Source organism: Canis lupus, chromosome 25 (genome assembly GCF_011100685.1).
Source record: "Canis lupus familiaris isolate Mischka breed German Shepherd chromosome 25, alternate assembly UU_Cfam_GSD_1.0, whole genome shotgun sequence".
Classification (NCBI taxonomy): domain Eukaryota; kingdom Metazoa; phylum Chordata; class Mammalia; order Carnivora; family Canidae; genus Canis; species Canis lupus.
In genome coordinates, this window is record NC_049246.1 from 18,479,718 (window position 1) to 18,505,334 (window position 25,617).

General features: G+C 35.9%; 1 protein-coding gene across 1 annotated transcript in view; it reads right to left on the reverse strand.

Annotated features, from left to right (window-relative positions):
• The window catches only part of MPHOSPH8 (M-phase phosphoprotein 8), a 50,063-nt gene that overhangs the window by 14,245 nt on the left and 10,201 nt on the right, over window positions 1-25,617 (reverse strand). Inside the window, exons 2-7 of the mRNA NM_001145981.1 lie at window positions 19,481-19,636; window positions 12,866-13,702; window positions 11,512-11,611; window positions 9,727-9,984; window positions 2,183-2,308; window positions 2,012-2,100 (exon numbers count right to left, since the gene is read on the reverse strand). Of these exons, the coding sequence (NP_001139453.1) occupies window positions 2,012-2,100; window positions 2,183-2,308; window positions 9,727-9,984; window positions 11,512-11,611; window positions 12,866-13,702; window positions 19,481-19,636 (1,566 nt within the window). The remainder of the gene's footprint in view (window positions 1-2,011; window positions 2,101-2,182; window positions 2,309-9,726; window positions 9,985-11,511; window positions 11,612-12,865; window positions 13,703-19,480; window positions 19,637-25,617) is intronic.

Below are 25,617 nucleotides of genomic sequence, written 5' to 3' on the forward strand. Positions count from 1 at the left end.
GCCCAAGGCAGAAGCTCAGCTGCTGAGCCACACAGGTGCCTCTAAAAAAGGTTCTAATAGTGTTGTTAATTTGGCTATAATCTGAAGTTTAGCAGAATTCACCTGTATGCGCAATCTGAAGGAACACTAATATAAAAGTCAAGTGAAGTAAGACATTGTACTTTTTCTCATTTGTAAAGTATCTTATTACAAAACATGTTAGGGGCACTGGGGTGGCTTACTCCGTGAAGCGTCTGCCTTCGCCTCAGGTCATGATCCCAGAGTCCTGGGATTAAGCCCCAAATTGGGCTCCCTGCTCAATGGGGAGTCTGCTTCTTACCTCTCCCCCTCCCCTCTGCTTGTGCTCTTTCTCCCTCTCCAATAAATAAATCTTAAAAAAAACAAACCCCTAAAAGCCATGTTAAAGGGAAAAAACCTTTTTTTCTAAACTTTACTAAGACTGAGCTACATTAGTATTAAAGTAGGGGGAAAAAAAAAGTAGAGGAAAAAAGCCATCTGATAAAACCAAACATTCATCCCTGATAAAAACTAAAGTAGGTAAGCAAAGAAAGGAAGTCTAGAAAGAGAAAGGCTACTGTCCACAAGAAGCCAACAACGGTACAAAAGAAAAAGAATCTTCACACAGAGCTTAAGGGGAAGTCCCCACTCAGATCAGACAGAGAACAGGATCCCCTCTCAGATCAGAGATAGAACAGAATCACTTCCATCATCACTATTCTTCAAAATGTCACCAAGTTCACAAGACCAGAAAAAGAAATATTACCGGGAAAAAAAGGAAACAAAACAGTTACTTTTTGGCAGATGATATTCTCTACTCAGAGAATCCCAGGCAAGCGACTTAAAAATTATTACAGTAAGAAAATTTCACAAAGTGAAATGGTGTCTAGAGGCAGACACCACGCACGCATGCATATACACACACAAATCAATAGATTCACCAAATATATATAAAAACCAATTAGAAGACAAAATGGGGGGGGGCGGAAGATCCTAATGATCATACTAAGATACTTTAAGAATTATCAAATATGTAGGAATGCATCTAGAATAAAAGTGCAAGAATCACACAAAACAACAGAATTTTAAGACTTTGCTTTAGGAATAAGTGAAGAGCTGAATAAATGTAGAGTTCTTATTTGGAGGACTCAAAATGTAAAAATGTCAATTCTCAACCAAATTAATCTATAGATTTCATGCAATTTTACTTAAAATTCCAATAATTCTTTTGAACTGTAACCCCTAAGGATTAAGCCTAAAAAAATCTACCACTTAATAACTAAGAAAACTGAAGAAGAAAATATAAAAATCTTTTATAAGCAAGACACCCAAAATCCATAAAGGAAAGGATTGACAGATGTGTCTATCTCAAAGCAAAATCTAAACACTAGAAAGAAAGGGTTATATGTTTTCATTAAAACAAAAACCAGGGGATCGCTGGGTGGCTCAGCGGTTTAGCGCCTGCCTTTGGCCCGGGCGCAATCCTGGAGTCCCGGGATCAAGTCCCACATCGGGCTCCCGGCATGGAGCCTGCTTCTCCCTCTGCCTGTCTCTCTCTCTCTCTCTCTCTCTCTCTCTCTCTCCTGCTTCTCCCTCTGCCTGTGTCTCTCTCTCTCTCTATCATAAATAAATAAAATCTTAAAAAACAAAACAAAACTGCCCCCTATAAATCAAAATGAAAACCCTGCAGCAACAGTAGAATGATGTACAGCTGTTGTGAACAGGTGACTATCAACATACCATCAACAGTAACACGGATACAAGGAGTCATTTTATGGCCCTCAGAGCAACAGAGGTCCAACAAGACAAAACCAGACAGGCCACAGCCAAACCAAATGGTCATTCTTGGGGCTGGAATTACAAGGCCTATAATTTTCTACATTATACATTACTACTGTGTTTTCAGTTTATAAAATGAACATTACTTTTATAATTAAAAAAATGAAAAAGGAAACAATTATGTTAAAAGAGCTACTTTCCGTCTTTATTTCATGAGACTTTACTAAAACATTACCTCTTGGTCCAGGTTATAGTCCTCATTTGAATTAAGTGCAACCTTCACAGCAATATAATCCCCGTTTTTCACTGCATCCCTCAATAAATCTACAATGAAAGAATTAAGATAAATTGCACTTTACATATTTAGATTTAGGAAAAGGACCTCCAAAATTCCCAAAGTACTCACTACTTGGAATTGCATCTGCTGTAGTAAAGTTCTCATCTTCTCCATCAAGATGCTTTTGAAAATCTTCTAGTTTCATCCATTCCAACTGCAAGTCCATGCCCAAACTCAAAATCTGTTGTCTGCCATCTGGAACACAGAAGGGCCTTATTAATACATATTTTTTCCTGTAACAATGCTGTTTTAAGTTTGTGGTGTCTTAATTAAGCAAAGCTTCATCTACACTTTTAACAATATATTATGTAATTGAGTCTTTAATTAAATTTCTGCTTTTCTTGGTCAAATAATACAAACTATCCATGTTTATTTATTTTATTTTATTTTATTTTTTACAGGGTCCTTAATTTATTGGATTCTTTGGAGTTTTCTTTTGGCAAATCACCATATAGAAGTCTTTAAAATGTGTGCTACCTGCCGTACAGATAATTCCTTTCCATAAACTATCCATGTTTAGATGTCATGGTGCTTCAAAGGTATAAGTAGGTAATCTATTAAATATAAAGTAATGAACCATGAATTTTAAATACAAGATTAAGTAGCCCAAAGGAAGAGAGAAATCACAGGGATTCAGTAAGAGGAATCTCTTAACATTTCTATTTTTGGCCATTTTTCTGGGATATACATTGCCTCCATTCATTTACGTACGTAAAGCCATTCTAAATGTGTAAACCAGACCTGTATGTAAATAAGTGTCACTGATCTTTCAGACCCAGCTTCAGCTTCTCCTCCTGGAAGCCCTCTGTGCTCTGTTCTACCCACAAAACAAGTGCTAGACTCCTCCCTCATCTGTCTGATGCAGTGGCTTTCCTAACATTAAGAAAGGACACGGGGATCCCTGGGTGGCGCAGCGGTTTGGCGCCTGCATTTGGCCCAGGGCGCGATCCCGGAGACCGGGGATCGAATCCCATGTCGGGCTCCCGGTGCTTGGAGCCTGCTTCTCCCTCTGCCTGTGTCTCTGCCTCTCTCTCTCTCTCTCTCTGTGACTATCATAAATAAATAAAAATTAAAAAAAAAAAAAAAGGACACGTTCACCACTATTGGCAGTGCAACAAGTAAGATTTGAGCATAATTCATTGGAGAGTAATTTTTAAAAACAACTATTTTTAAAGATATTATTTATGTATTTATTTGAGGCAGGGGAGAGGGGCAGAGGGAGAGGGAAGGAAGAATCTTAAGCAAGCTCCATACTCAGCGCATCCATGACCCTGAGGATTATGACCTGAGCTGAAATCGAGGCAACGCCCAACTGAGCCACCCCCCCAGACACCCCTCAACTGTGCTATTTGAAAAAGTAAAAAGCATAAATATTTTATGGTAAGAGTCCAAGTATTTTCACCTAAAACCAATTTCTCAAACTATACAAATGTTAGGCAGTGAACCTTGCCATAAAAATGAAGTTTGTAAAAGACATGCAAAGAAATGAAGGAAATTCTTCCAAAGCCTTTAGCTCAAACCAATACTTCTCTTTGCTACTTCCAAGAGCATTCCATTGTAGAAAGAGCAGTCTTGGGAGCTGAGTATACTATATTTTCTGTATCGCAGCGCCATATGTAAGCTGTGTGGCTTTCAGTAAGTCATGTAAACTCGCTACACCTCACTTTCTGAGTAACAGTAGCAGTAATAATAAAAGTGGCTAACATTCAGTAGAAACTGTTATTTACATAAATAAGCATATTTAATCCATACATGATAAGCAATACGGGGATACACGTTACAGGTAAGGAGAACAAGACAAAGAGGTTCTGTGATTTGCTCAGAAGCACATGAGTAAGCCGAGAGCCATCTCAGGGACACGTATCTGAACCCACAACTGGACCTCCTCTCTCTCCTATGCAGCCCCACAGCCCCACAGAAAGATCTGGGAAGCAGGACAGATGAGGGTTGTATCAATTGAGATACCACCACCTAATTTACAGAACTGTTAGAAGTAATAACATACAACCTAAGTAACAAGAAAAGGTTATGGCTGTAGCTTGGATTTTGGTCTCATAACCAACTGGTTCAAAATCCTACGTTCATCCCTACCAAGTATTGAATCTTGATTAAGCATTAAGTAATTTTAGCCTTTTCTCTTTATTTTACTACCTTTAATAAAGTTTACTTTTAGTAACAGTAAAGAATGTGTTAAGAGGTGAACATCTGTGAACATAGCACTCACTTGTGCACAGAACCACTCTTGGGCCTAAACATCCCACCCCCTGCCACCCTCTACCACAACGATGGCATGGATCAGGAGTTTGAATCTGTCATTCATCTGTGTTCTTTTTAAAAACGGTTTTGCCATAAATACATATATCCTAAAAAATCTACAGTTCTATTTATTTCTTAGCTTTATAAAATTGGCATCTACGATGGCGAATTTTATGTATCAACTTGACAGGGTTAAGAGAACCCCAGATATCTGGTAAAACATTATTTCTGGGTGTGTCTCTAAGGGCCTTTCTGGGAGATCAGCATTTGAATCATTAGAACGACTTAAAGATCTGCCCTCCTCACAGTGTAGGCAGCCATCATCCAATCCTCTGCTTTGCAGGAGACATTTCGCTCTTCTTGAGCTGGGACCTCCATGTTCTTCCTCAAGACATCAGGACTCCTGGTTCTTGGACCTCTGGACTCCAGGGGTTATAGCATCAGCTCTGTAGTTCTCAGGCCTTGGACTCAGACTGAAATTACACTACCAGCTTTCCTGGTTCTACCCTGCAAATGGCAGGTTGTGCGACAATTCTAAACCTTCATAATCACACATGCCAATTTCTCGTAACAAATCTCTCTAGATATATATATATATCCTATTTATTGTTTCTCTGGAAGACTGTAACTAATATAGTTTCATACTGAAGAAATTCTTTATATATTTTGAGTACCAATCCTTTGTTTTTCACCATTCTTTAATGGGAACTTTGATGAATGGAACTTGTTTTGTAGTCAACTTTATCAGTCTTTTCTTTTATGGTACTTTTTTTTGTCTTGTTTCAGAAAACCTTCCCTACCTCCAAGGTCTTAAAGATATGATCCTTTATTCTCCAAATACCTAATACCTAACTGTCCTCTTTATATTTAAGGCCTTAATCCCATTAGTATTTGGTTTTTACGTATGGTTTCTTCCACACGTATAACCGATTATCCTCACATCATCTAAAAAGAGGTTATTTTTCCCCACAGATCTGTGTTGCCACTTACCATGTATCCAGTTTCCACATCTGCAAGGGTTCTACTCTGAGGACTTTACTCAATTAACTAATCTAACCTTCTTGTGCCAAGTAAATACTGTATCTAGTTCTATAGTTTTATACAGGTTTTGATTACTACTGGGATAACTGGTTTTGGCTTTTGGTTAGTCTTCCATGTAAATTCTAGAATCAGGATCAATAAATTCATGAAAAATTATGTTGGGAAGTTTGACTGGAACCACAGTGAGATCACAGACCAACTCAAAGAAAATGGCAAATTTTTAAATATTATGTTTATTAATAAAATGGCATAAATTTAGTAACTTTCAAAAAGTTTTTATACTTTTCACCATACAGGTCTTATAGATCTTCATATACAATATTCTTAGCAATCTTTTTTTTTATTTATGATAGTCACAGAGAGAGAGAGAGAGAGAGAGGCAGAGACATAGGCAGAGGGAGAAGCAGGCTCCATGCAGCGGGAGCCCGATGTGGGATTTGATCCCGGGTCTCCAAGGATTGCGCCCTGGGCCAAAGGCAGGCGCCAAACCGCTGCGCCACCCAGGGATTCCTCTTAGCAATCTTTTAAATGTGTTACTGAAAGTTAATTTTCTCATCCTTCTACTTTTTTAAATTGAAATGTAGCTGACACACAATGTTACATTAGTTTTAGGTGTACAACATGGTGATTCAACAACTCTATACCTTATGCTATGTTCACCACAAGTGGAGCTACCATCTGTCACCACACAACTCTTGAAATACCACTGACTATATTCCCTATGCTGTACCTTTTATCCTGGTGACTGATTCATTCCATAACTTAAAGCCTGTGTCTCCCACTCCCCTTCACCCATTTTGCCTTTCCTCTTATCCCCTCCCCTCTGGCAACCATCAGTTTGTTCTCTTGTGTTTATGGATCTGTTTCTGCTTTTTATTTATTGTTTTTTAGATTCCACACAGAAGTGATATCATATGGGGAGGTATTTCTTTCTCAGACTTGCTTCACTTAGTATAATACCCTAAGGTCTTATATTTGCATACCCTAGGTCTATGCAAATCTCATTCTTTTTTTTATGACCAAGTAATATCTCTGTGTGCGTGGGGTAGCTCCCCAGCTTATTTACCCATTCATCCACTAATGGGACACTTGGGTTGCTTCTATATTCTAGCTATTATGAATAATATTGCAGTAAACATAGGGGTATATATTTATCTTTTGAATTAGTGTTTTCCTTTTCTTTGGATATACCCAGTAGTGGAATTACTGAGTCATATGGTATCTGTTTTTAATTTTCTGAGGAACCTCCGTACTATTTTCGACAGAAGCTGTACCAATTTACATTCCTCCAACAGTTCACAAGGGTTCTTTTTTCTCCATATCCTCACCAATGCTTGTTATTTTTTTTTGACTGAAGATAATTAACTTTTTAAGATTACATTACATATGCAGAAATGTGTATAGAAATACATAGAAGGGTGTCTGGGTGGCTAAGTCAGTTGAGTGTCTGTCTTCGGCTCAGGTTGTGATCCCAGGGTCCTGGGACTGAGCCCCATGTCTGGCTCCCTGCTTAGCATGAGCCGACTTCTCCCTCTCCCTCTGTGTGCTTGCCCTCTCTGAAATAAATAAATGAATCTTGAAAAAAGAAAGAAAGAAAAAATAGAGAACTGTAGTTAACTTTTATATATTGGTCTTATAGCCAGTCACCTTGCTAAACATTTAACATTTCTAAAAATCTGTGGAGTTTTCATATATGATAACATCTTATAATGAACAGCTTATGTGGAAGGGGGGAAACGGGTGTGTGGAGAAGCTTCCTTCCCAATGCTTGTATCTTTTGTTTTTCACTGCCTTACTGTACTGGGTAGACCTCTGAATAATGTTGAGTAATAGTGGTGACAGATGTTTGCCAAAGGTTTGATGCTTTTTATTAATCTGAGAAAGCTTCCTTTTATTCATAGTTTGCTAGGTTTTGTTTTTAAAAATCAAGAATGTTATTAAATCAATTTCTTCTTTACTCAGTGATTTCCTAGGGAATACCTAACTTGATCAGAAGAGGTTATGTTTTTATATACAGCTAGATTCAATTTACTAATTTTTTTGGTATATTTACATCTGAGTTCATGTGTAAGCTTGGCCTGTCATTTTCCTTTCTTTTTTTTTTTTTTTTTTTTTTTGTCATTTTCCTTTCTTACAAAGTTTCTGTCTCATTATGGTTCTGAAATAATAATGGGCCCACAGAACAAGTTAGCATTCTTCATTTTCAGGAAGACCTTTTTATAAGTTTGGTAAGCTCTTACATACCAAACTATCTGTGACTGGTGTTAAATTTTTAAGGCTATTTTAAATTACTATTTCACATTCTTTGAAAGTTGTAAAACTTCTCAATTTTTGTATTTCTTCTTGAGTCAGTTTTGCTTAAATTATATTTTTCTACTAATTTTCCCATTTCATTCTCTTTTCAAATTTTTGGTAAAGAATTGCTCATAGAATTGTCTTTTTTAATCTGGACACAATTTGTAACTGTCTCTTTCTTTTTTCATTAGAAATACTATTTGTGTAAGTGTCCTTTTTTCTCCTTAATCAATGCTGCTAGAAGCTTGTCTAACTAGTCTTTTCAATGAACCAACCTCTGGCTTTACTGATGCACTCTCTACTACTGGAGATCATGGAGAGGATGTGACTTTTCGTTGACCCACAGGCTGGACCTGAGCGATCAGAGGTGTCTCCTTAGAGTGTACATTCTACCCACCATTCCCATACTAGGGGCTATTTCAAGGACATAGCCCTGAGAGTGTAAGGCGTTGCTGAGACCATCTGGACTAAATATGTGACTGAACCCAGTTAAGGCCTCTATAAAAAGTTTTAAGACTTGGAGGAGGAGTATGTATTTGTGTGCATGTGCACAGATCAATCTCAGCTTGTGGCCAAGCAAGACAAGCTTTGTATATAAGTTCCCTTGCAATCTCTGGGTGGCTCAGCAGTTTAGTGCCTGCCTTTGGCCCAGGGTGTGATCCTGGAGACCCGGGATCGAGTCCCACATCAGGCTCCCTGCATGGAGCCTGCTTCTCCCTCTGCCTGTGTCTCTGCTTCTCTCTCTCTGTGTCTCTTATGAATGAATAAATAAAATCTTAAAAAAAAAAAAAAGTTCCCTTGCTTATTAAACCTGCCACTTGGGAAGCCCAGGTGGTTCAGCCGTTTAGCGTTGCCTTTGGCCCAGAGTGTGATCTTGGGAGTCTCATGTCGGGCTCCCTGCATGGAGCCTGCTTCTCCCTCTGCCTGTGTCTCTGCCTCTCTCTCTCTCTGACTAAAATAAATAAATAAATAAATAAATAATAAATAAATAAATAAATAAATAAATAAATAAATAAATAAATAAATAAAATATCCCAAGAGCAGTACTGCTATCTTGCATTTGCCCTCTGGGAGACATCTTTCCTCCCCCTTGTCTACTTCTCCTAGAAAGTATCCCAATTTCCTGCAAGCTCAAAAAGGTTGTTTTTTTTTTTTTTTTAAAAAGGTTGTTTTATACAATATGCAGAATCTAGTTGTTCTGCAGTATGAGAGCCACTCAGACTAGCCTGCCAAATATTTAAAAAATTCTCTTCAATTGATTCTCAAGATTCACAAATAACAGGTTTATAAGGTTAACCTCTTTTGTTTATTCTGTCCTAGTTTTATATACACATACTCTTTTTATTACTCTTCCCCCAAGCTACTGTACTCTATATTCTATACATGATTCTCCCCTCCTTGGCAGCCAATTTGAACATCCCAGGATAGCATTTATTATAATAAAATCTTATTTAGCAAGTGTTACTGCAAAGTTAAAATGGCAGAATACGAATAAGGCTATATTTGATAATTTTCTGAAAGAAATCTAGTAAAATATACAAACAGACTGCTTGGCAAGAGTAGGTAATCTAGAAAATGAGAATTTTTTTTTTTTTTTTTTTTTTTAATGATAGTCACAGAGAGAGAAAGAGAGAGAGGCAGAGACATAGGCAGAGGGAGAAGCAGGCTCCATGCACCGGGAGCCCGATGTGGGATTCGATCCAGGGTCTCCAGGATCGCGCCCCGGGCCAAAGACAGGCGCCAAACCGCTGTGCCACCCAGGGATCCCGAAAATGAGAAATTTTTATAATTTTTAAATGCACAGTACAGGAACTCAGAAAATATTTGTTTAGTTAATTTAGAAATCACAGAATGACTTAAGTCTTCAATATAAAAATGTATTTAAAATTTCAGGAGATTTGGTAAAATCTACTCCATTTTTTTTTTTTCATCAAAATTATACTGGGGGAGGAGAGTAAGGAAATTGAGATAATATGGTGCATTTACCCTGAAAGAATACTGCAAAATTACTACAAACATACCAGAATTCTCATCTGCTTGACACATACTGTCTAGAATCTCTTGGTCACCTTCTGCAGCTATATATGCCCAAGTATCAGTTTCATCTCTTGTATTTCTCCTTTCTTTAAGTAACTGCTTGTTTTCCTTGGTTTTGTGATCTTCTGTGATTTTACAATCTAGTGGTATTTCTTCTCTTTTCCGATTATTCTCAGGAAAATCACTTTTTTCTTCTGGAGTTAATTTAAATAAATCAAATGCATTTCTGATTTCCTTAAGTGCTGGTAAAAAAATAAAACTGAGAATAAATACAAGTCACAAATTGCTGTGATTAATCAAAAGAAAATCTGGTTGTTAAAGAAAGTTATTTCTGAAATTTTTACTAATATGTGCCTTGGTTATAAAGCATGATCAGATTTACTATTCCAAAACATGAAGTTATTTCAACTGGCTTTTTAATTGGCTATTCAATATTTAGGAAGGGGATGCAAAGAGAATGGCTCTTAATTAGGTGTTCAGAACTACTCCCATTTTTGACTAAGGCCTACTGAAGATGGTGAGCCTCAAAATAATCCTAGTCATGCCACCACTGTTCTGCTAAAACAGCTGCCTACAACTGTATCCTGAAGTTCACCTTGCAAAAAAATGACTCCTGGTAGTGAATGGGGGAAACAGAATGGTGCCAGTATACTGACCATACATCTGGTAAAAGTACACCTGATGTCTATGAACACCCACTTTGCTTTTAACCAAAGATAAAAGTGGAAAGAAGACTGGCACAACACTAGATGTGACATAATAACCTCCAAAAAGGGCAGAACAGAAGAAAATTAGGAAAAGCCTCATTATAACTCTGTACACAGCAGACAGGTTTATTAGCAGGGATGCTGAAAATTCGACTCCCAGGGAGTAACATTATAAATGGAATGAACAGTAGTTTAAGACTATATATTCAAAGTAAAAGTGTATCTGAAATTGACAAGATACTAGGAGGAAGTAAAAATTAACCAGCTCCAATTTTACTATATTTTGAATCTCTACTCTTTGAAGAGTCATACATGTTTAAAACCTTAGTACTTTGACTAGATAGCCTTTAAATTATAATTACTTTATGCATAATCCATCAAAGCAAGTGTTCCTTCTCAGCTTCTAATATCCTCCTACTTACCACTAAGTCCCAGTTTAGGCTTAGAACCAAAATCTACTTCGAGTATTACCCTCAGCTCTATACAGCTTTTGGGAGAAAAACCTGGCAAAATTATCTATCTCTTAGAATTACTGCTTCACAAGAACATGTATGTGTTTGTTCCAAGTACTGTAATGGTGAATGTTTTATAAAGTACCTGACTCTACTACTGACATGTCATGGATTCTCAGTATGTTGTATCTTTATCATTCCAAAATGTATATTCAATATTATATTTATACAAATGACTCAGAGCTAAATATGTTACATGTATTAACAGCAGTTTCTCTCATTTAGCAACTACTATAAACAGAGACATTTACTTTTCTACCACAACTAATTTAGGGTCTCTGTAATTCTGGTGTACTCCATCAAAAGAAGAAAAAACAAAGTGAACAAAAGAGAAAAAAAAATTACAGAAACAATATGAATTGTTATACAATAAACTAAAGTAACGTTTCAAACAAAAATAAAGTTCTGAATTCTCCAGTGAATGAAATTTTCTATGTCTATGACACTGCAGGTTAGAAAAGAGAGATGGTCTTTACAGTAAATTAAATTCTTTGTATAAAAAAAAAAAATTAGCAACAGTAAATGGTAGAATGTTAATATGCACACTCACTCTTTAATCCCTTTGGCTCTATACGGCCTTTTTCTTCCTTGTCCAAATCATGCCTTTTCTGGTTTTTCTCTTTGGGTTCATTTTTTTTAATCTCTTTCTCCTGAAAGAGACATATGTAAGACCCAAAACAAGAATAGAGAAGGAACTGATACTATATATCTGAAAACTGGAAAATGCTGGTTCTTGGCATCAGTGGCTGTGTTTCAGATATGATGGCACATAACTGATTATTAAAGCTTTTTTCACATCAACGGATTCCTCAATCAGGATCTCCCTCAACCGTGATGATTTATAAAATATCAAATTCAAAACCCAACACCTCACTCTATTTTTTCATTATTAAAAATAAAGAAAATTCCAAAATAATTTTCCTATAGTCCTACTAGCCAAACTTTTTTCTCTATATTCTTCCCTTTGATTTGTAAATTTACATAGAGAATACTGTTGTTTAAAATTTATTTTCCTTTATTTATATTGCATAGATATTTTTACATGACTGGGTTCATACATACAATTTTCTTTACCATCACATTTTAAAACCTTTTCTATTTTTGCTACATTGATCTCATAATTAATATTTTAATGGAGAGGTAACAGTCCCAAAGTCAATACAACATTTTCTTAATAATTTTCCTTTTTTTAAAAAAAATAATTTTCCTTATGGCTAGACAATTAGTCAGACTGTTAGTGAGGCTACACTGCCATAAATATCTTTGTATACCTAGCTTTTTCCCCCTTTTAATAATTTCCTTAAGAAAAATCCACAAACAGTAATGGATGAAAAAAAATATGAATACTTACATAATGTGGAAAATATTTACATTTTGAAAAACCATATAAAATTTTTTTATAATAGTGGGATAAAATCCTATTAAACATTTTTTTTTTAATTTAAAAGGCTTATAGCAGTGGACATTATTAAAGTAAAAAACAGTATATTAAGACAGAAGGGAAAAATATTAAGTAAGGAAACACTAAGCTGATGAAGCTTATTTTCAGTGTTACCACACAATGTGGCATGGCATCTGAGTACCCCCACCCAAAAAATCGTTTTCTTTACAAATTAGCCCTCAATTTTCTAGTTGTAATTCAAAAATAAACAAACAAAGTTTTCGGACTAGGAGATAAGCTTGAGGGGTCCAAAAGCTGGAGGATCTTCAATTGTGTATTTTAGTCACATATTAAGCAACCCCCTAACCACAGAAAAACTATTCTAATAGTTTGTTTTACTATTTCCTCTGTGTTTTTGTGAAATTTCTTGACCATTCAAGAGTGCCAGCTTGATCCGAACATTTCTGCATTCTGTATTCTGTAAGATTCTGACTGTCCTTCACCTACTCCCCAGAGTACTCACCTCCCCAGCTGAGTCGGTGGACCTGAGGCCTCTTTCTTCCACACCTGCTCTTGAACTCTTCTGTGTTTGGGCAGGTGCAGGCAGTAGCTTATCTAACTCTGTGGTGCTTTTGCTTTTGTCCTGATTCCTTTGTTTCTTATATATAGCTTTCTTCTCTAGGAAAAGATTCCTGTTTTCTAGTGTTTTGCTCTCTTTAAGTTCCTCGGTCTTTCTCAGTTTCTTTCTTTTTCTCTTTGCTTTGACATCCACATCCTCATCAGCACTCACAAAGCCGTCTGGCTCTTTATCAAAAACATCTTGAACAGCGTTTTGTCCTGCTTTATCTTTTACACTTTTAACCTTCTGTTTCTCTTCTCTGCTGTCAGAATGTATCTCTTCATTGTCATCTTCTTGAAAAGGGGAGTCATTAAGTACACTTGATTCAGATTCCAACTGAGATTCAACACCTTTCTCTTTTTTTGTTTTTCTGTTTTCTTTGGAATCTTCCCTTAGTTTAGTCTTTAAATCTCTTACTTCACCCTTCTTAACTTTCTTTAATTCTTTAATATCCTCTTTTTTGGGCTTTTTTGATTCCTTTAATTCTTCTTTGGCTTCTGAAATTCTTTTCTTTGTCCTTAAGTCAAAAACTAAACTTTCAGAAGAGCTCTCCAGGTCTGGCTTGGATTTATCTTTTAGTTTCCCAGTCTTTGCTTTTTTCTTTTTCATATCATCTGGGCTTTTTTCTTCTCTATGCCTCAATTTTTTCTTTTTCTTCTTTGGAGAAGTATCTTCTTTTGTCTCACTTTGCTGATCACTATCAGAATTTGCCTCAAATATGTCATTATTTAAGGACAGTCTCTATAAAATATAAAAAAGACTTAAGTACTCATTAATGTAGCAATTTAAAGGTTTTGAAAAGTAATACTAATGAAATCTGGTATAAATCTTTTTTTTTCAAGCAGTTTCTCAACTTCTTAAAATTATTTATCTAAACTGAATTATATATTATTTATGTCTATGATTTAACAAATAGGTCTTGTTGATGATAGTGTCATTTTGAAAAAGCAAATAAACACAGTGACAAAAAATGTTTAGTGTTGCTGAAGGTTCTAAACTAAAGCAGAAATAAACAGTAACAGCCTTATGTATGGTGTGTCTTATATGATTTCAAACACCAAGAAAGTAATTTGTACAGATTGTCTTGGTTGTTAAAAAAGTAGTTACTGATCCAAACGCAAGGTTTTAAAAGAGGGGATCCAACATATCCTTAAAGACGCTGTTATATTTCACAGTTACATACAGAATTAGCAAGACTACACACAAATCTTATTTCCACAATTGATCTGATTTGAGTTATAACCTGAAAAACCTCCTGGAAATATATTTTCCAATTCTAAAAACAAAATAAAAATAGAAACCAACTCAAACCACACCTTAAAAATATTTATAATAGACACAAAAACACTATGCAAAGTATTTTCAGTTCCCATTTCCCCAAATTCTTTTCTTGTAAATTACGAGGGGTTGGAAAGGGAAGGAAAAGATAGGTACATTTTAAAAATGTTTTCCCTATACGGTCTAAAGAAATGAACACTACTGAAGTTAACAAGATAGTAAGAGCATGGTAGAACTGGCATATCTTTTTGAATCTCTTCAAATCACTCCATAAAAAGATAGAGCTATGGGGTGCCTGGTTGGCTCAATTGGTAGGAGCATGTGACTCTTGATCTCAAGGTCCTAGGTTTAAACACCATGTTGGGTGTAGAGTTGACATACATACCTACGTAAATAGACAAAGCTACTAGGATAGGAAAACAAAATCTCCACAGACAACATCTACAATAAAACTAAATAGCAAAGCATCCCAGTGAACCCCAAAATATAAGTATGGGGACAAACAACCAACAGCTCTAAGACTATTATGAATACCTACATAGGAGAAAGCAAATGGGAGAAATCACTATGAAAACTGACAGATCAATCTGAGAAGAGTGGAAGGAAGCGGCAGAAGCTACACATGTGCAAGGATACCTGCAGGTATCTGTGGACAGTGTTAAGGGCTGGCTTGCTCTAGGTCCTGTAAATCTCAAAAGTAACTGGTCTCTTCTAGGACTTCCAAGACTAAGCCCCAAAATGAGGAGAAACTGCTGAGATTAGATTCCAAGTAAAGTAGAACAAGAAAAATAGAAACGAAGAAAAGAGAAAATTCTGATATGGGGGTGAGGAGCCTTTAAGCTAAAAAAAATTATCCTGTTCTCTTCTTTTGCCTTCCAAAATTTCAGAAAAAAGAAATTTCATATCAATATAAGCAGCAGAAAATTATTAGGGCAAAATATTTTACTATGCTGTTATAAGAAAAACAGACTAAGGAACAGAGTACTCTAAAAACCATAAAAGCACGCCAGAAAGACACGTCTGCAAAACAGTAGAGAGGGGATGCCTGGGTGGCTCAGTGGTTCAGCATCTGTCTTCGGCTCAGAGTGTGATTCCGGGGTCCTGGGGTCGAGTCCTATATCAGGTCCCCCACAGGGAGCCTGCTTCTCCCTTTGCCTATGTCTCTGCCTCTCTCTGTATATCTCATGAATAAATAAATAACATCTAAAAAAAAAAAAGTAGAGAAAAATTTTGAGGCATCAGACAAAAAACTAAATCACTTAGAAGAGAAAAATTCACATTCATCTTTAGAGAATAGTTATTTTATGCCAGATGATAATGGAATAACATGTTAAGATATTCAACAAAAGAAAATTTGAGCCAAGGCATTTATATCTAGTCAAACTGGCTTTCAGATATAAAGATGCCAACAATTATTATGAAATACAAGAACTCTGAGAATACTGTTCTCACGAGCCCTTCTATTGCAGAGGTGGTTCTAAAACCTTAGCAGGCATCAGAATGCAGAAGGGCTTATCAAAACACAGGCATGGGGCACCTGGATGGCTCAGTCAGTTAAGTGTCTAAGTATCAGACTCTTGATTTTGCCTCAGGTCGTGATCCCAGGGTTATGGGATTGAGCCGTCTTGGGCTCTGTGCTCAGCACAGAGGCTACTTTTCCCTCTCCCTCCCCCCTACTTGCTCTCTAAAATAAATAAATAAAATCTTAAAAAACAAAAACCCAACCAAAAAACCCAACCATAAACACAGGCAGCTGGTCCCTATCCAACAATGTGCAGCCCAGAGACTACATTTCTAATACCTTCCCAGATAATGATAACTGATGCTTCTGGATTGAAGTCCTCTTGAGAACCACTGTACTAAAGAATGAGCTTCAGATAGCCAATAATGACTGGATAGATATCAAAATAAAGATAAGTAGAAATTAAATGGATATTTGCTCCTAGAATTAAGACTGAATGATGGCTATAAGAGAGTATAGTATGTAACAGTCACTAAAGACTCTTGATAATAAAGCACCTATCAAAATAATGGGGAAAGAATGGTAAAAAGATATTAACACATAGTATTCTTGCGGATTGCCTTGTAGTTCTAAACTGAGAGTAAAGGGACAGTACTTCAAATCAGATATGTAGAGAGGGAAGGCAGCAAGAAGAATGATACTAATTAACAACCAAATGAACTTGTTTATCAAATTGATAACATAACCACTGAAAAGAAAAAAAATCAACCTAAAGAACTTTTGAACACTAAACATCCTCAGTGAATATACTTACATATGGACAAAAAGAATTGCAAATAAATTTGGAGTTTTACAGTAGTATGTAGAGCAAATATTTTTTTTATTAAAGATTTTATTTATTTATTCATGAGACAGAGAGAGAGAGAGAGAGAGAGAGAGAGAGAGAGGCAGAAACACAGGCAGAGGGAGAAGCAGACTCCAGGCAGGGAGCCTGATGTGGGACCCGATCTCAGAACTGCTGGATCATGCCCTGAGCCAAAGCAGATGCTCAACTGCTGAGCCACCCAGGCACCCCAGGTATAGCAAATCTGAAACTAATTTCTCATTTTTGTAGGATTGAGTAAATGACTATATACCCTGATGGTGGGAACCAGAGTTCTCCAGTAGGAAAAGGGAAACAGACTACAGCCAGGTAGAATGGGTGGAAGACCCTGAGGTCATGGACAGAAACCACAGATACCAATATGAATTTATGATTTAAACAAACTGACATATTTTTTCCTTTATCTCTGTCTACTTAAAGGGCCTAGAAATAATCATACTCTAGTAGCAATAAGTACATCTTGGTTTTTAATCCTATCCTCCTCTATAAAGAATCAGGATTCCTTGGAGAAATGATAGATAACAGGGATGGAGCAGGAAAATTGCAACACTTTATCAGAAGCAATGATATGCTCAAAACAGAAAGGGAAATATCAAAAGGACACAAGACCTGCCTTGGCTCCCACTGGCCAAATTTAGAACCATTTTTGCATCACCAATATGAATAACACTAGTAATGGATGACTGACATGAAGATTCTGTATGTACTGATGCTAAAAAAATTTCCAGGGAGGAGCTATTCTTTATGAAACACAAATGAAAAATATACAATAAGAGAATTAGAAAAAAAAAAAAGAAAAAAATCAATATTTACAACCATCACAGGAATAACTAACTGAGGTAAGAAGCATCAAAGTATTTTAAAATCATGGGATGAGAGGTTACTGAGGAACAAGAGTCTCAGTCTCAAAGATTACTTATATTAGGTTATTTATTAACCTGTGTCTCCAGAACTCCTGCTAATAAACACAGAGGGATGAATGACAGATTTAGAAAAAAATCACTATTTCCCACCCTTTAATGAGAGAATGGTTCTAGGCAATGATTAATGGCTCCTAAAACCCACACATGAAAAGCTGTGAGTTTTCTAATGAAGGATCAGACTGAAAATACCAAATTTCAATGATCTTATTAACCCCACGGTAAAGGAGTGAACTAAATATGTGCTTTCTGATATGCAGGAGGTAAACAACTTTTACAACTATCCTTACCAAAAAACCCCACAAAAAAACAAAAAACACCTAAATGTTAGTATAATCATGCTTCCATATTTAGCTATCTGTTTATAGGAATATGGGGGCTAGAGGAACGTTTTAAAATGCACCATGCATGCAGCCAAACCTAGCATACAGAAAATGATGTGGTTTCTTCATCAAATAAACATGGGGAAGAAACTGCTTAGAGTAAGATTATTAATGATATATAAATATGCAGATTTTTATCAAATCCTGAATTGGCTTGAAAATATTCTAGCTAGTAGGGGTGCCTGGGTGAGTCAGTTGATAAGTGTCCGACTCTTGATTTTAGCTCAGGTCATGATCTTAGGGTCATGAGATCAAGCCCTGCACTGGGCTCCACACTTAGTTTGAAGCCTGCTTGGGATTCTCTCTCTCCCTCTAGTCCTCCCCGCATTCCCTCCTCTCTCTCTAAGAAAAAAACAAAACAAAAAACCCACACACAAAACAAAACAAAAAAATATAGCGAATAAAGTGGGAGAGGGGGAGTAGTGGATAGAAAAAGGAAGAATGGCCAAGTACGTAAACTGCCATTGATGATGAATAGGAGTCTCGTGACACTGCTCTTTCCAATTTTGTATGTTCAAATTTTCCTTAATAAAATTCTTTATAAATAAGGGTTTAGACCTTATCAGACACTGTTTATTAAAAATGCCATCCCCAAATAAAGAAAAAAACCTAACAAGGTATACATAGTAAAACACTGATGTAGCAGAGCAGTAGAGGTTTACTGTCATATAATATCAACCACTGAAGCTCAGGCAGACCAGTGGTTTCCTATCTGGAGATTATCTGTCCATTAAAAACAAAGGGCTAGACCATATCACACATACGTATGTTAAATAGCATCTCAACATTTTTTTAGTTTAAAATATTTGATGGTCAATAAGAAGATAAAAAGAGAATCAAATGTTAAAGGATGAAAAGTATTTTAATGAACAAATACCATTTCTACATTATGCATATTTTCTGATTAATAGCATTAACAACCATTTTGAGCGGTTATTTTATTTAGCTAGTTTTTAAAAATGTTTATTTATTTTAGAGAGAAAGAAAGAGAAAGCACAAGCAGGAGGGGCAGAAGGGGAGGAAGAGAGAATCTCAAGCAGACTCCCTGCTGTATGTGGAGCCTGATGCAGGGCTTGATCTCTTGACCCTGAGATCATGGCCTGAGCTGAAACCAAGAGTTGAATGCTTAACTGACTGTGCCATCCAGGTGCTCCTTTTTGGGTTATGTTAGAAGCCATTTCTAATTTCTGTGATGTTTACTAAGTCCTAAGTAAGCAAGATTCCTATATTTAAATAGAGAGGGGGACAAATCAAATATTTACAGATATTTACAGACACTACTGTGGTGAAACCCCTCCGTAAAACAAAAAAAATTTTTATAAAGACTTTATTTATTCGAGAGGGAGAGATAGAGCACGAGTAGGGGAACAGCAGCAGAGGGAGCAGAAGCAGACTCCCCACTGAGCAGGGAGCTGATGTGGGGTTCAATCCCAGGACCCTGGGATCATGACTTGAACCAAAATTAAATGCTTAACCGACTGAGCCACACAGGCACCCCTATTTGTAAATTCTTTACTGCATATTCCTTATGTCAGTAAAATTTATAGGAAGTTTATTATACTAAAAAAAAAAAAAAGAAATAAAACATGATACCTGAATATCCTTCTTGACTGGCTTAGCTTTGTTCTCCACAATTTTCTTCCTAAATTCAAGAAGAACTTCTTTACAGTCCTCAAGATGAATCTCAGGCTCCCAGGTATCATCATCTGATGTGTATCCTTTCCATCGAACTTTATAAAGGATTTTACCCTGTTACAGAATTAAAAACAATCAAATAAAGGCCATTAAACTTGATAATTTAAATGACTAAATTTCTAAAAACATACAATCCTGAAAATATATGAATGAACCTGAAATGGAGATTAGTATCATTATAAAGTACGTTCACCTCCTGAAGCAAGTGCATTTAAGGAAAGTGTCACACTAAAAGTAAAAATAAGCAAATGGAACTATATCAAACTAAAAAGCTTCTATACTACAAAAGAAACCACCAACAAAATGAAAAAGCAACCTACTGTATTGGAAAATATTTCTAAATCACGTATCTGATAAAGGGTTAATATTCAAAATATATAAAAAACTCATACAACTCAATAACAAAAAACCAATCTGATTTAAAAATGGGCAGATCTGAATAGACATTTTCCTATAGAATTTTTTTAGATTTTATTATTTATTCATGAGACAGAGAGCGAGAGAGAGAGAAGCAGAGATATAGGCAGAGGGAGAAGCAGGTCCATGCAGGGAGCCCAATGTGGGACTTGATACCGGGACTCCAGGATCATGCCCTGGGCCGAAGGCAGGTGCTAAACGTATGAGCCACCCAGGCGTCCCTGAATAGACATTTTCCAAAGAAGACATACAGATGGCCAACAGAGAAGACATACAAATAGCTAACAAATATCTGAAAAGATGCTCAAAATCACTAATCATCAGGGAAATGCATATCAAAACCACAATGAGACCTTACTTCATACCTGTTGGTATCAAAAAGACAGGAAATAACAGGTATTAGCAAGGATTAGGAAAAAAGGAAAACCCATGTGCACGATTGGTAAGAATGTAAACTGGTATAGTAACTATGCAAAAACAGTATAAAGTTTCCTCAAAAAAAAAGAAACAAAAAAACCTACCATATGATCCAGCAATTCCACTTCTGGGTATTTATCCGAAGAAAACAAAAACACTAACTCAAAGGGGTATATGTACCCCCACGTTCACTGCATCATCATTTCATTAGCCAAAAAAGTGGAAATAGCCCAAATATCCTTAACAGATGAATGAAGAAAATTCTACACGCTAGAATATTATTTGGCCATAAAAAGGAATGGAAACTTGCCATGACTCCCGGTGCATGGAGCCTGCTTCTCCCTCTGCCTGTGTCTCTGCCTCTCTCTCTCTCTCTGTGACTATCATAAATAAATAAAAATTTAAAAATAAAATAAAAAAAAAAAAAAGAAACTTGCCATGACAACATGTTGCAAACTCAAAGACATTATAATAAGTAAAATGAGCAAGACAAATACTTCATGATCTCAATTAAATATGGAAGAAAACAAAACAAAAACTCAAGTTCACAGAAAAAGAGAACTGACTGGAAGTTGCCAGAGGCAGGAGTTAGAAGTAGAAGAAATGGATGAAGGGGGTCAAAGGTACACCCCCAGTCATAAAATAAGTCATGGGGATATAACATGCAGCATGGTGACTAAAGCTAATAATACTGTGTACTGCATACTTAAAAGTTGCTAAGAAAGCAGATCTTAAAAGTTGTCATCACACACACAAAAAAAATGTAATTATGTAAGGTGACAGATGTTAACTAGACTTATTGTGATGATTTTGCAATGTATAAAAGTATAGAATCATTATGCTATATACCTGAAACTAATGGTATATGTCAATTATATATCATTTTTTAAAAACTAAAATAAACAGTATTACTGATCTACTTTTCATAAACTGAAGATCGAGGTCTTTCCCGGATAACATAAGCAATGCGTAATATAAAAATAAAAAAAAGCAGGAATAAACAAAAATCACCCATAGATGACAGAGGGAATACATTTCAGTATCACAAAAACCATATACGAAGAAACAAAAGCGAGCATCATCCTCAAAGGGGAAAAACTGAGATTTTCCCTTAAGGTTGGTAACAGGACAGGGATGTACACTCACCACTGCTTTTAAACAGTGCACAGCAATCAGACAACAGAAAGAAATAAAAAGTATCTAAATCAGCAAAGAAGTCACACTATCACTCTTCTCAGACTACATGATATTCTATGTTGAGAACCCAAAAGATTCCACCCCCAAATTGCTAGAACTCATACAGGAATTCAGCAACATGGCAGGATATAAAATCAATGCACAGAAGTCACCTGCATACACTAACAATGAGACAAAAAAAAGAAATCAAGTAATCAATTCCATTTACAATTGCACCCAAAACGATAAGATACTTAGGAATAAACCTAACCAAAGAGGTAAAGGATCTATACTCTGAAATCTACAGAACACTTATGTAAGAAATTGAGGAAGACTGAAGTGGAAAAACATTCCATGCTCATGACTGGAAGAAAAATTTTGTGAAAATGTCTATGCTACCCAGAGCAATTTATATTCAATGCAATCCCTATCAAAATACCATGGACAGAGTTGGAACAAATAATCCTAAAATTTGTATGAACCAGAAAAGACCCCAAATAGCCAGAGGAATGTTGAAAAAGAAAACCAAAGCTGAGGGCATCAAAATGCCTGATTTCAAGCTGTATTACAAAGCTATGATCATCATGACAGCATGGTACAGACACAAAAATAGACCTGTAAATCAATGGAAAAGAATAGAGAACGCAGAAATGAGGACTCAACTCTATGATCAACTAACCTTTGACAAAGCGGGAAAGAATATCCAATGGGAAAAGGACAGTCTCTTCAACAGATAGTGTTAGGAAAGTTGGACAGCCACATGCAGAAGAATGAATTTGGACCACTTTCTTACGTCATACACAAAAATGAACTCAAAATGGATGAAAGACCTAAGTGTGAGACAGGAATCCATCAAAATCCTAGAGGCAAACACAGGCAGCAACCTCTGTGACCTCAGCTGTAGCAACTTCCTGCTAGACACCTCTCCAAAGGGAAGGGAAACAAAAGCAAAACTTGAGATTATTGAAGCTTTTGGACAGCAAAGAGTCAACAAAACCAAGACAACTGACAGAATGGGAGAAGATATTTGCAATTGTCTTATCAGAGAAGGGGTTAGTATTCAAAATCTATAAAGAACTTATCAAACTCAACACCCAAATAACAACCCAGTTAAGAAACGGGTAGAAGACATGAGTAAACATTTCTCCAAAGACGACATACAAATGGCCAAAGACACATGAAAAAATGTTCCACATCACTCATCATGAGGGAAATACAAATCAAAACTACAATAAGATACCACCTCACACCAGTTAGAATGGCTAAAATTAACAAATTAGTAATCAATAGATGTTTGTGAGGATGCAAAGAGGAACCCTCTTACACGGTTGGTGGGAATGCAAAATGGTACGGCCACTCTGGGAAAACAGTATGAAGGTTCTTCAAAGTTAAAAAGAAGAGCTAACCTATGACCCAGCAATTGCATTACTAGGTATTTATCCGAAGGATACAAACAGTGATTCAAAGGGGCAACTGCACCCCAATGTTTATAGCAGCAATGTCCACAATAGCCAAGATTGAGCAGAAAGAGCCCAGATGTCTATCAACAGATGAATGGATAAAGAAGATGTGGTACATATATACAATGGAATATTATTCAGCCATCAAAAACAATTAAATCTTACCATTTGCAATGACGTGCATGTAACTAGAGGATATTATGCTAAGCAAAATAAGTCAGAGAAAGACAATTATACGATTTCAGTCCTATGTATAATTTTTTTTTCTTTTTCTATGTAGAATTTAAAAGATGAACATAGGGAAAGGGAGAGAAAGACAATAAGACAAAATCAAAGGAGAGAAGCCATGAGACACTCTTAACTACAGGAAACAAACTGAGGGTGCTAAAGGGGAGGAGGGGGAGGGATAGGGTGACCAGGTGATGGGCATTAAGGAGGGTTCATGTGATGTAATGAACCCTGGGTGTTATATGCAACTGATGAATCACTAAATTCTATCTCAGAAACTAATAATATACTATGTCAACTCATTTTAAATAAAACTTTAAAAATAAATTAAAATTTTAAAAAATCACTCACAGATACTAATAAAATTTGATCTTTCCTTCACTTTTTACATTTACAAATATAACTATAAATACATATTTTATGTGTATTATTCAAAAGACTGGGATAATACTATCACTTTACTTTGTTTTTTCACTTAGATATAGAACACTTCTTGTTTTACTATTTTTCAAAAACATGATTTTTACTGATTGTTCTAAATACAATAAAAAGTACAACAAAAACTGTCCCTTTGGAAACCAAAGGTTGTTTTGTTTCTGATTTTGTTTTCATAAGCAAAGCTACTACATACTCATACATCTTTGGTCACACTGCTAAAATAAATTTCCCAAAGAGAGATCAGTGGGATCAAATAATAAAGCCACCTAAACACTGTTAAAACACACTACCAGAAAACACATTTCCAGAGAAGATGCTCTATTTCCACCAGATAAAAGAGCTCATCTCCGTATATCAGACGTCGGCGAAGTGTAGCAGGGCCTGTCTCTTATTTTGGTTTGGTCGTCCTGTGAGCTAAGAATGGTTTTACATTTTTAAATGGTTGAAAACAAATCAAAAGAAGAATTACATTTGTGTCAAGTGCTTTACAATCTGTCATCCATGGACTAAATCTTGGCATTTATTAGCTCATTTAATCTTTACAACAACCCTGTGAAGTACTATTACTCATTTTATAGAAGAGGAAACTGAAGCTTCTAGATAAAGTAACAGTAAAAATTATACAGTTTAAGAGTAATTCAGCTAAAAATAAAACCCAAGGGCACTTAACCAGCTTCTGCATATGTGAAGTTATCCAACGATGTGCAGTGTATAAAGTGCCAAAGGGATGTGCAAGTAACACCATCTAGTGCACAGCATGGAGCCTACTTTAAAAAAAAAAAGACAGCTTTGTGGTGCCTGGTGCCTGGGTGGTTTAGTCAGTGGAGTGTCGGACTCTTAATCTCGACTCAGGTCTCGATCTTGGGGTTGTGAGTTTAAGCCCTGCGTTGGGCTCTGTGCTGGGCATGGAACCTACTTAAAAACACATACACACGTACATACATAAGCAAGCAAGCAACACTGAAAGACCAGATATTTTTACTTCTATAAAACACATTTGGGGTCCACTGAAATGCTTAGAGACTTTTTTTCTTAAACACTTCATGTTCATCATAAACTTGAATCCACTTTTTCCAACAAAAAATTTTATTTTATTTATTTTATTTTATTTTCCAACAAAAAATTTTAACTACTTATCTAGTTGTATATGATCCAGAAGGCTAGGAGGACCATCTTCTACCTTTTGGTTTGGCTTACTGATTAAGCTAAAAGAAAATTTGGCTACAAAGAAAATAGACTGTTTCTGGCATTTTGAAGATAAGGTTTTAAATTTCAGGGCTATCATGAAATTTAATACAAGGCAAAGCTTGGGCAATATTTGTATCTACAGGACTTCTATACAAGAACATATAATTCACAGATTTCACTTGTTTTGTACACTGTTGTATATCTAAGATTCAAAGGTCCTTACATAGTGATCCTCTAATATTTGTTTCTATAATAAATTAAACAAAACTGCTGAAATAAAGACCAGGTACAGTTATCAACAAATTAAATCTGGAGCTAGAATTGAGATGTGCTACTTAATACTTGAGAATGGTTGTTAATGCCCTTATTCTCATTGACTAGACTGAATTTATTGATAATTAGCAGTAAATTTAGAACTGTGTTCAATGTAGAAATAAATGTTTACTAGTTTTTACTGTTTTTGATTGTCAGAAAAGATGGAAGAATTATATACAATCTCCCATATATACCTTCATACATATCCCCGTTAATATTGTCTTTTATCTTTATTTATATATATGTGTATATATATATACACATATGTATATATATTTTTTCCTGTCTCATTTTAAAGTAAATAAGACTTTTTAAAAGCTACATTGAGGGGTGGAGGGATGGAGTAACTGGGCGATGGGCATTAAGGAGGACACTTGATGTAAATGAACACTGGGT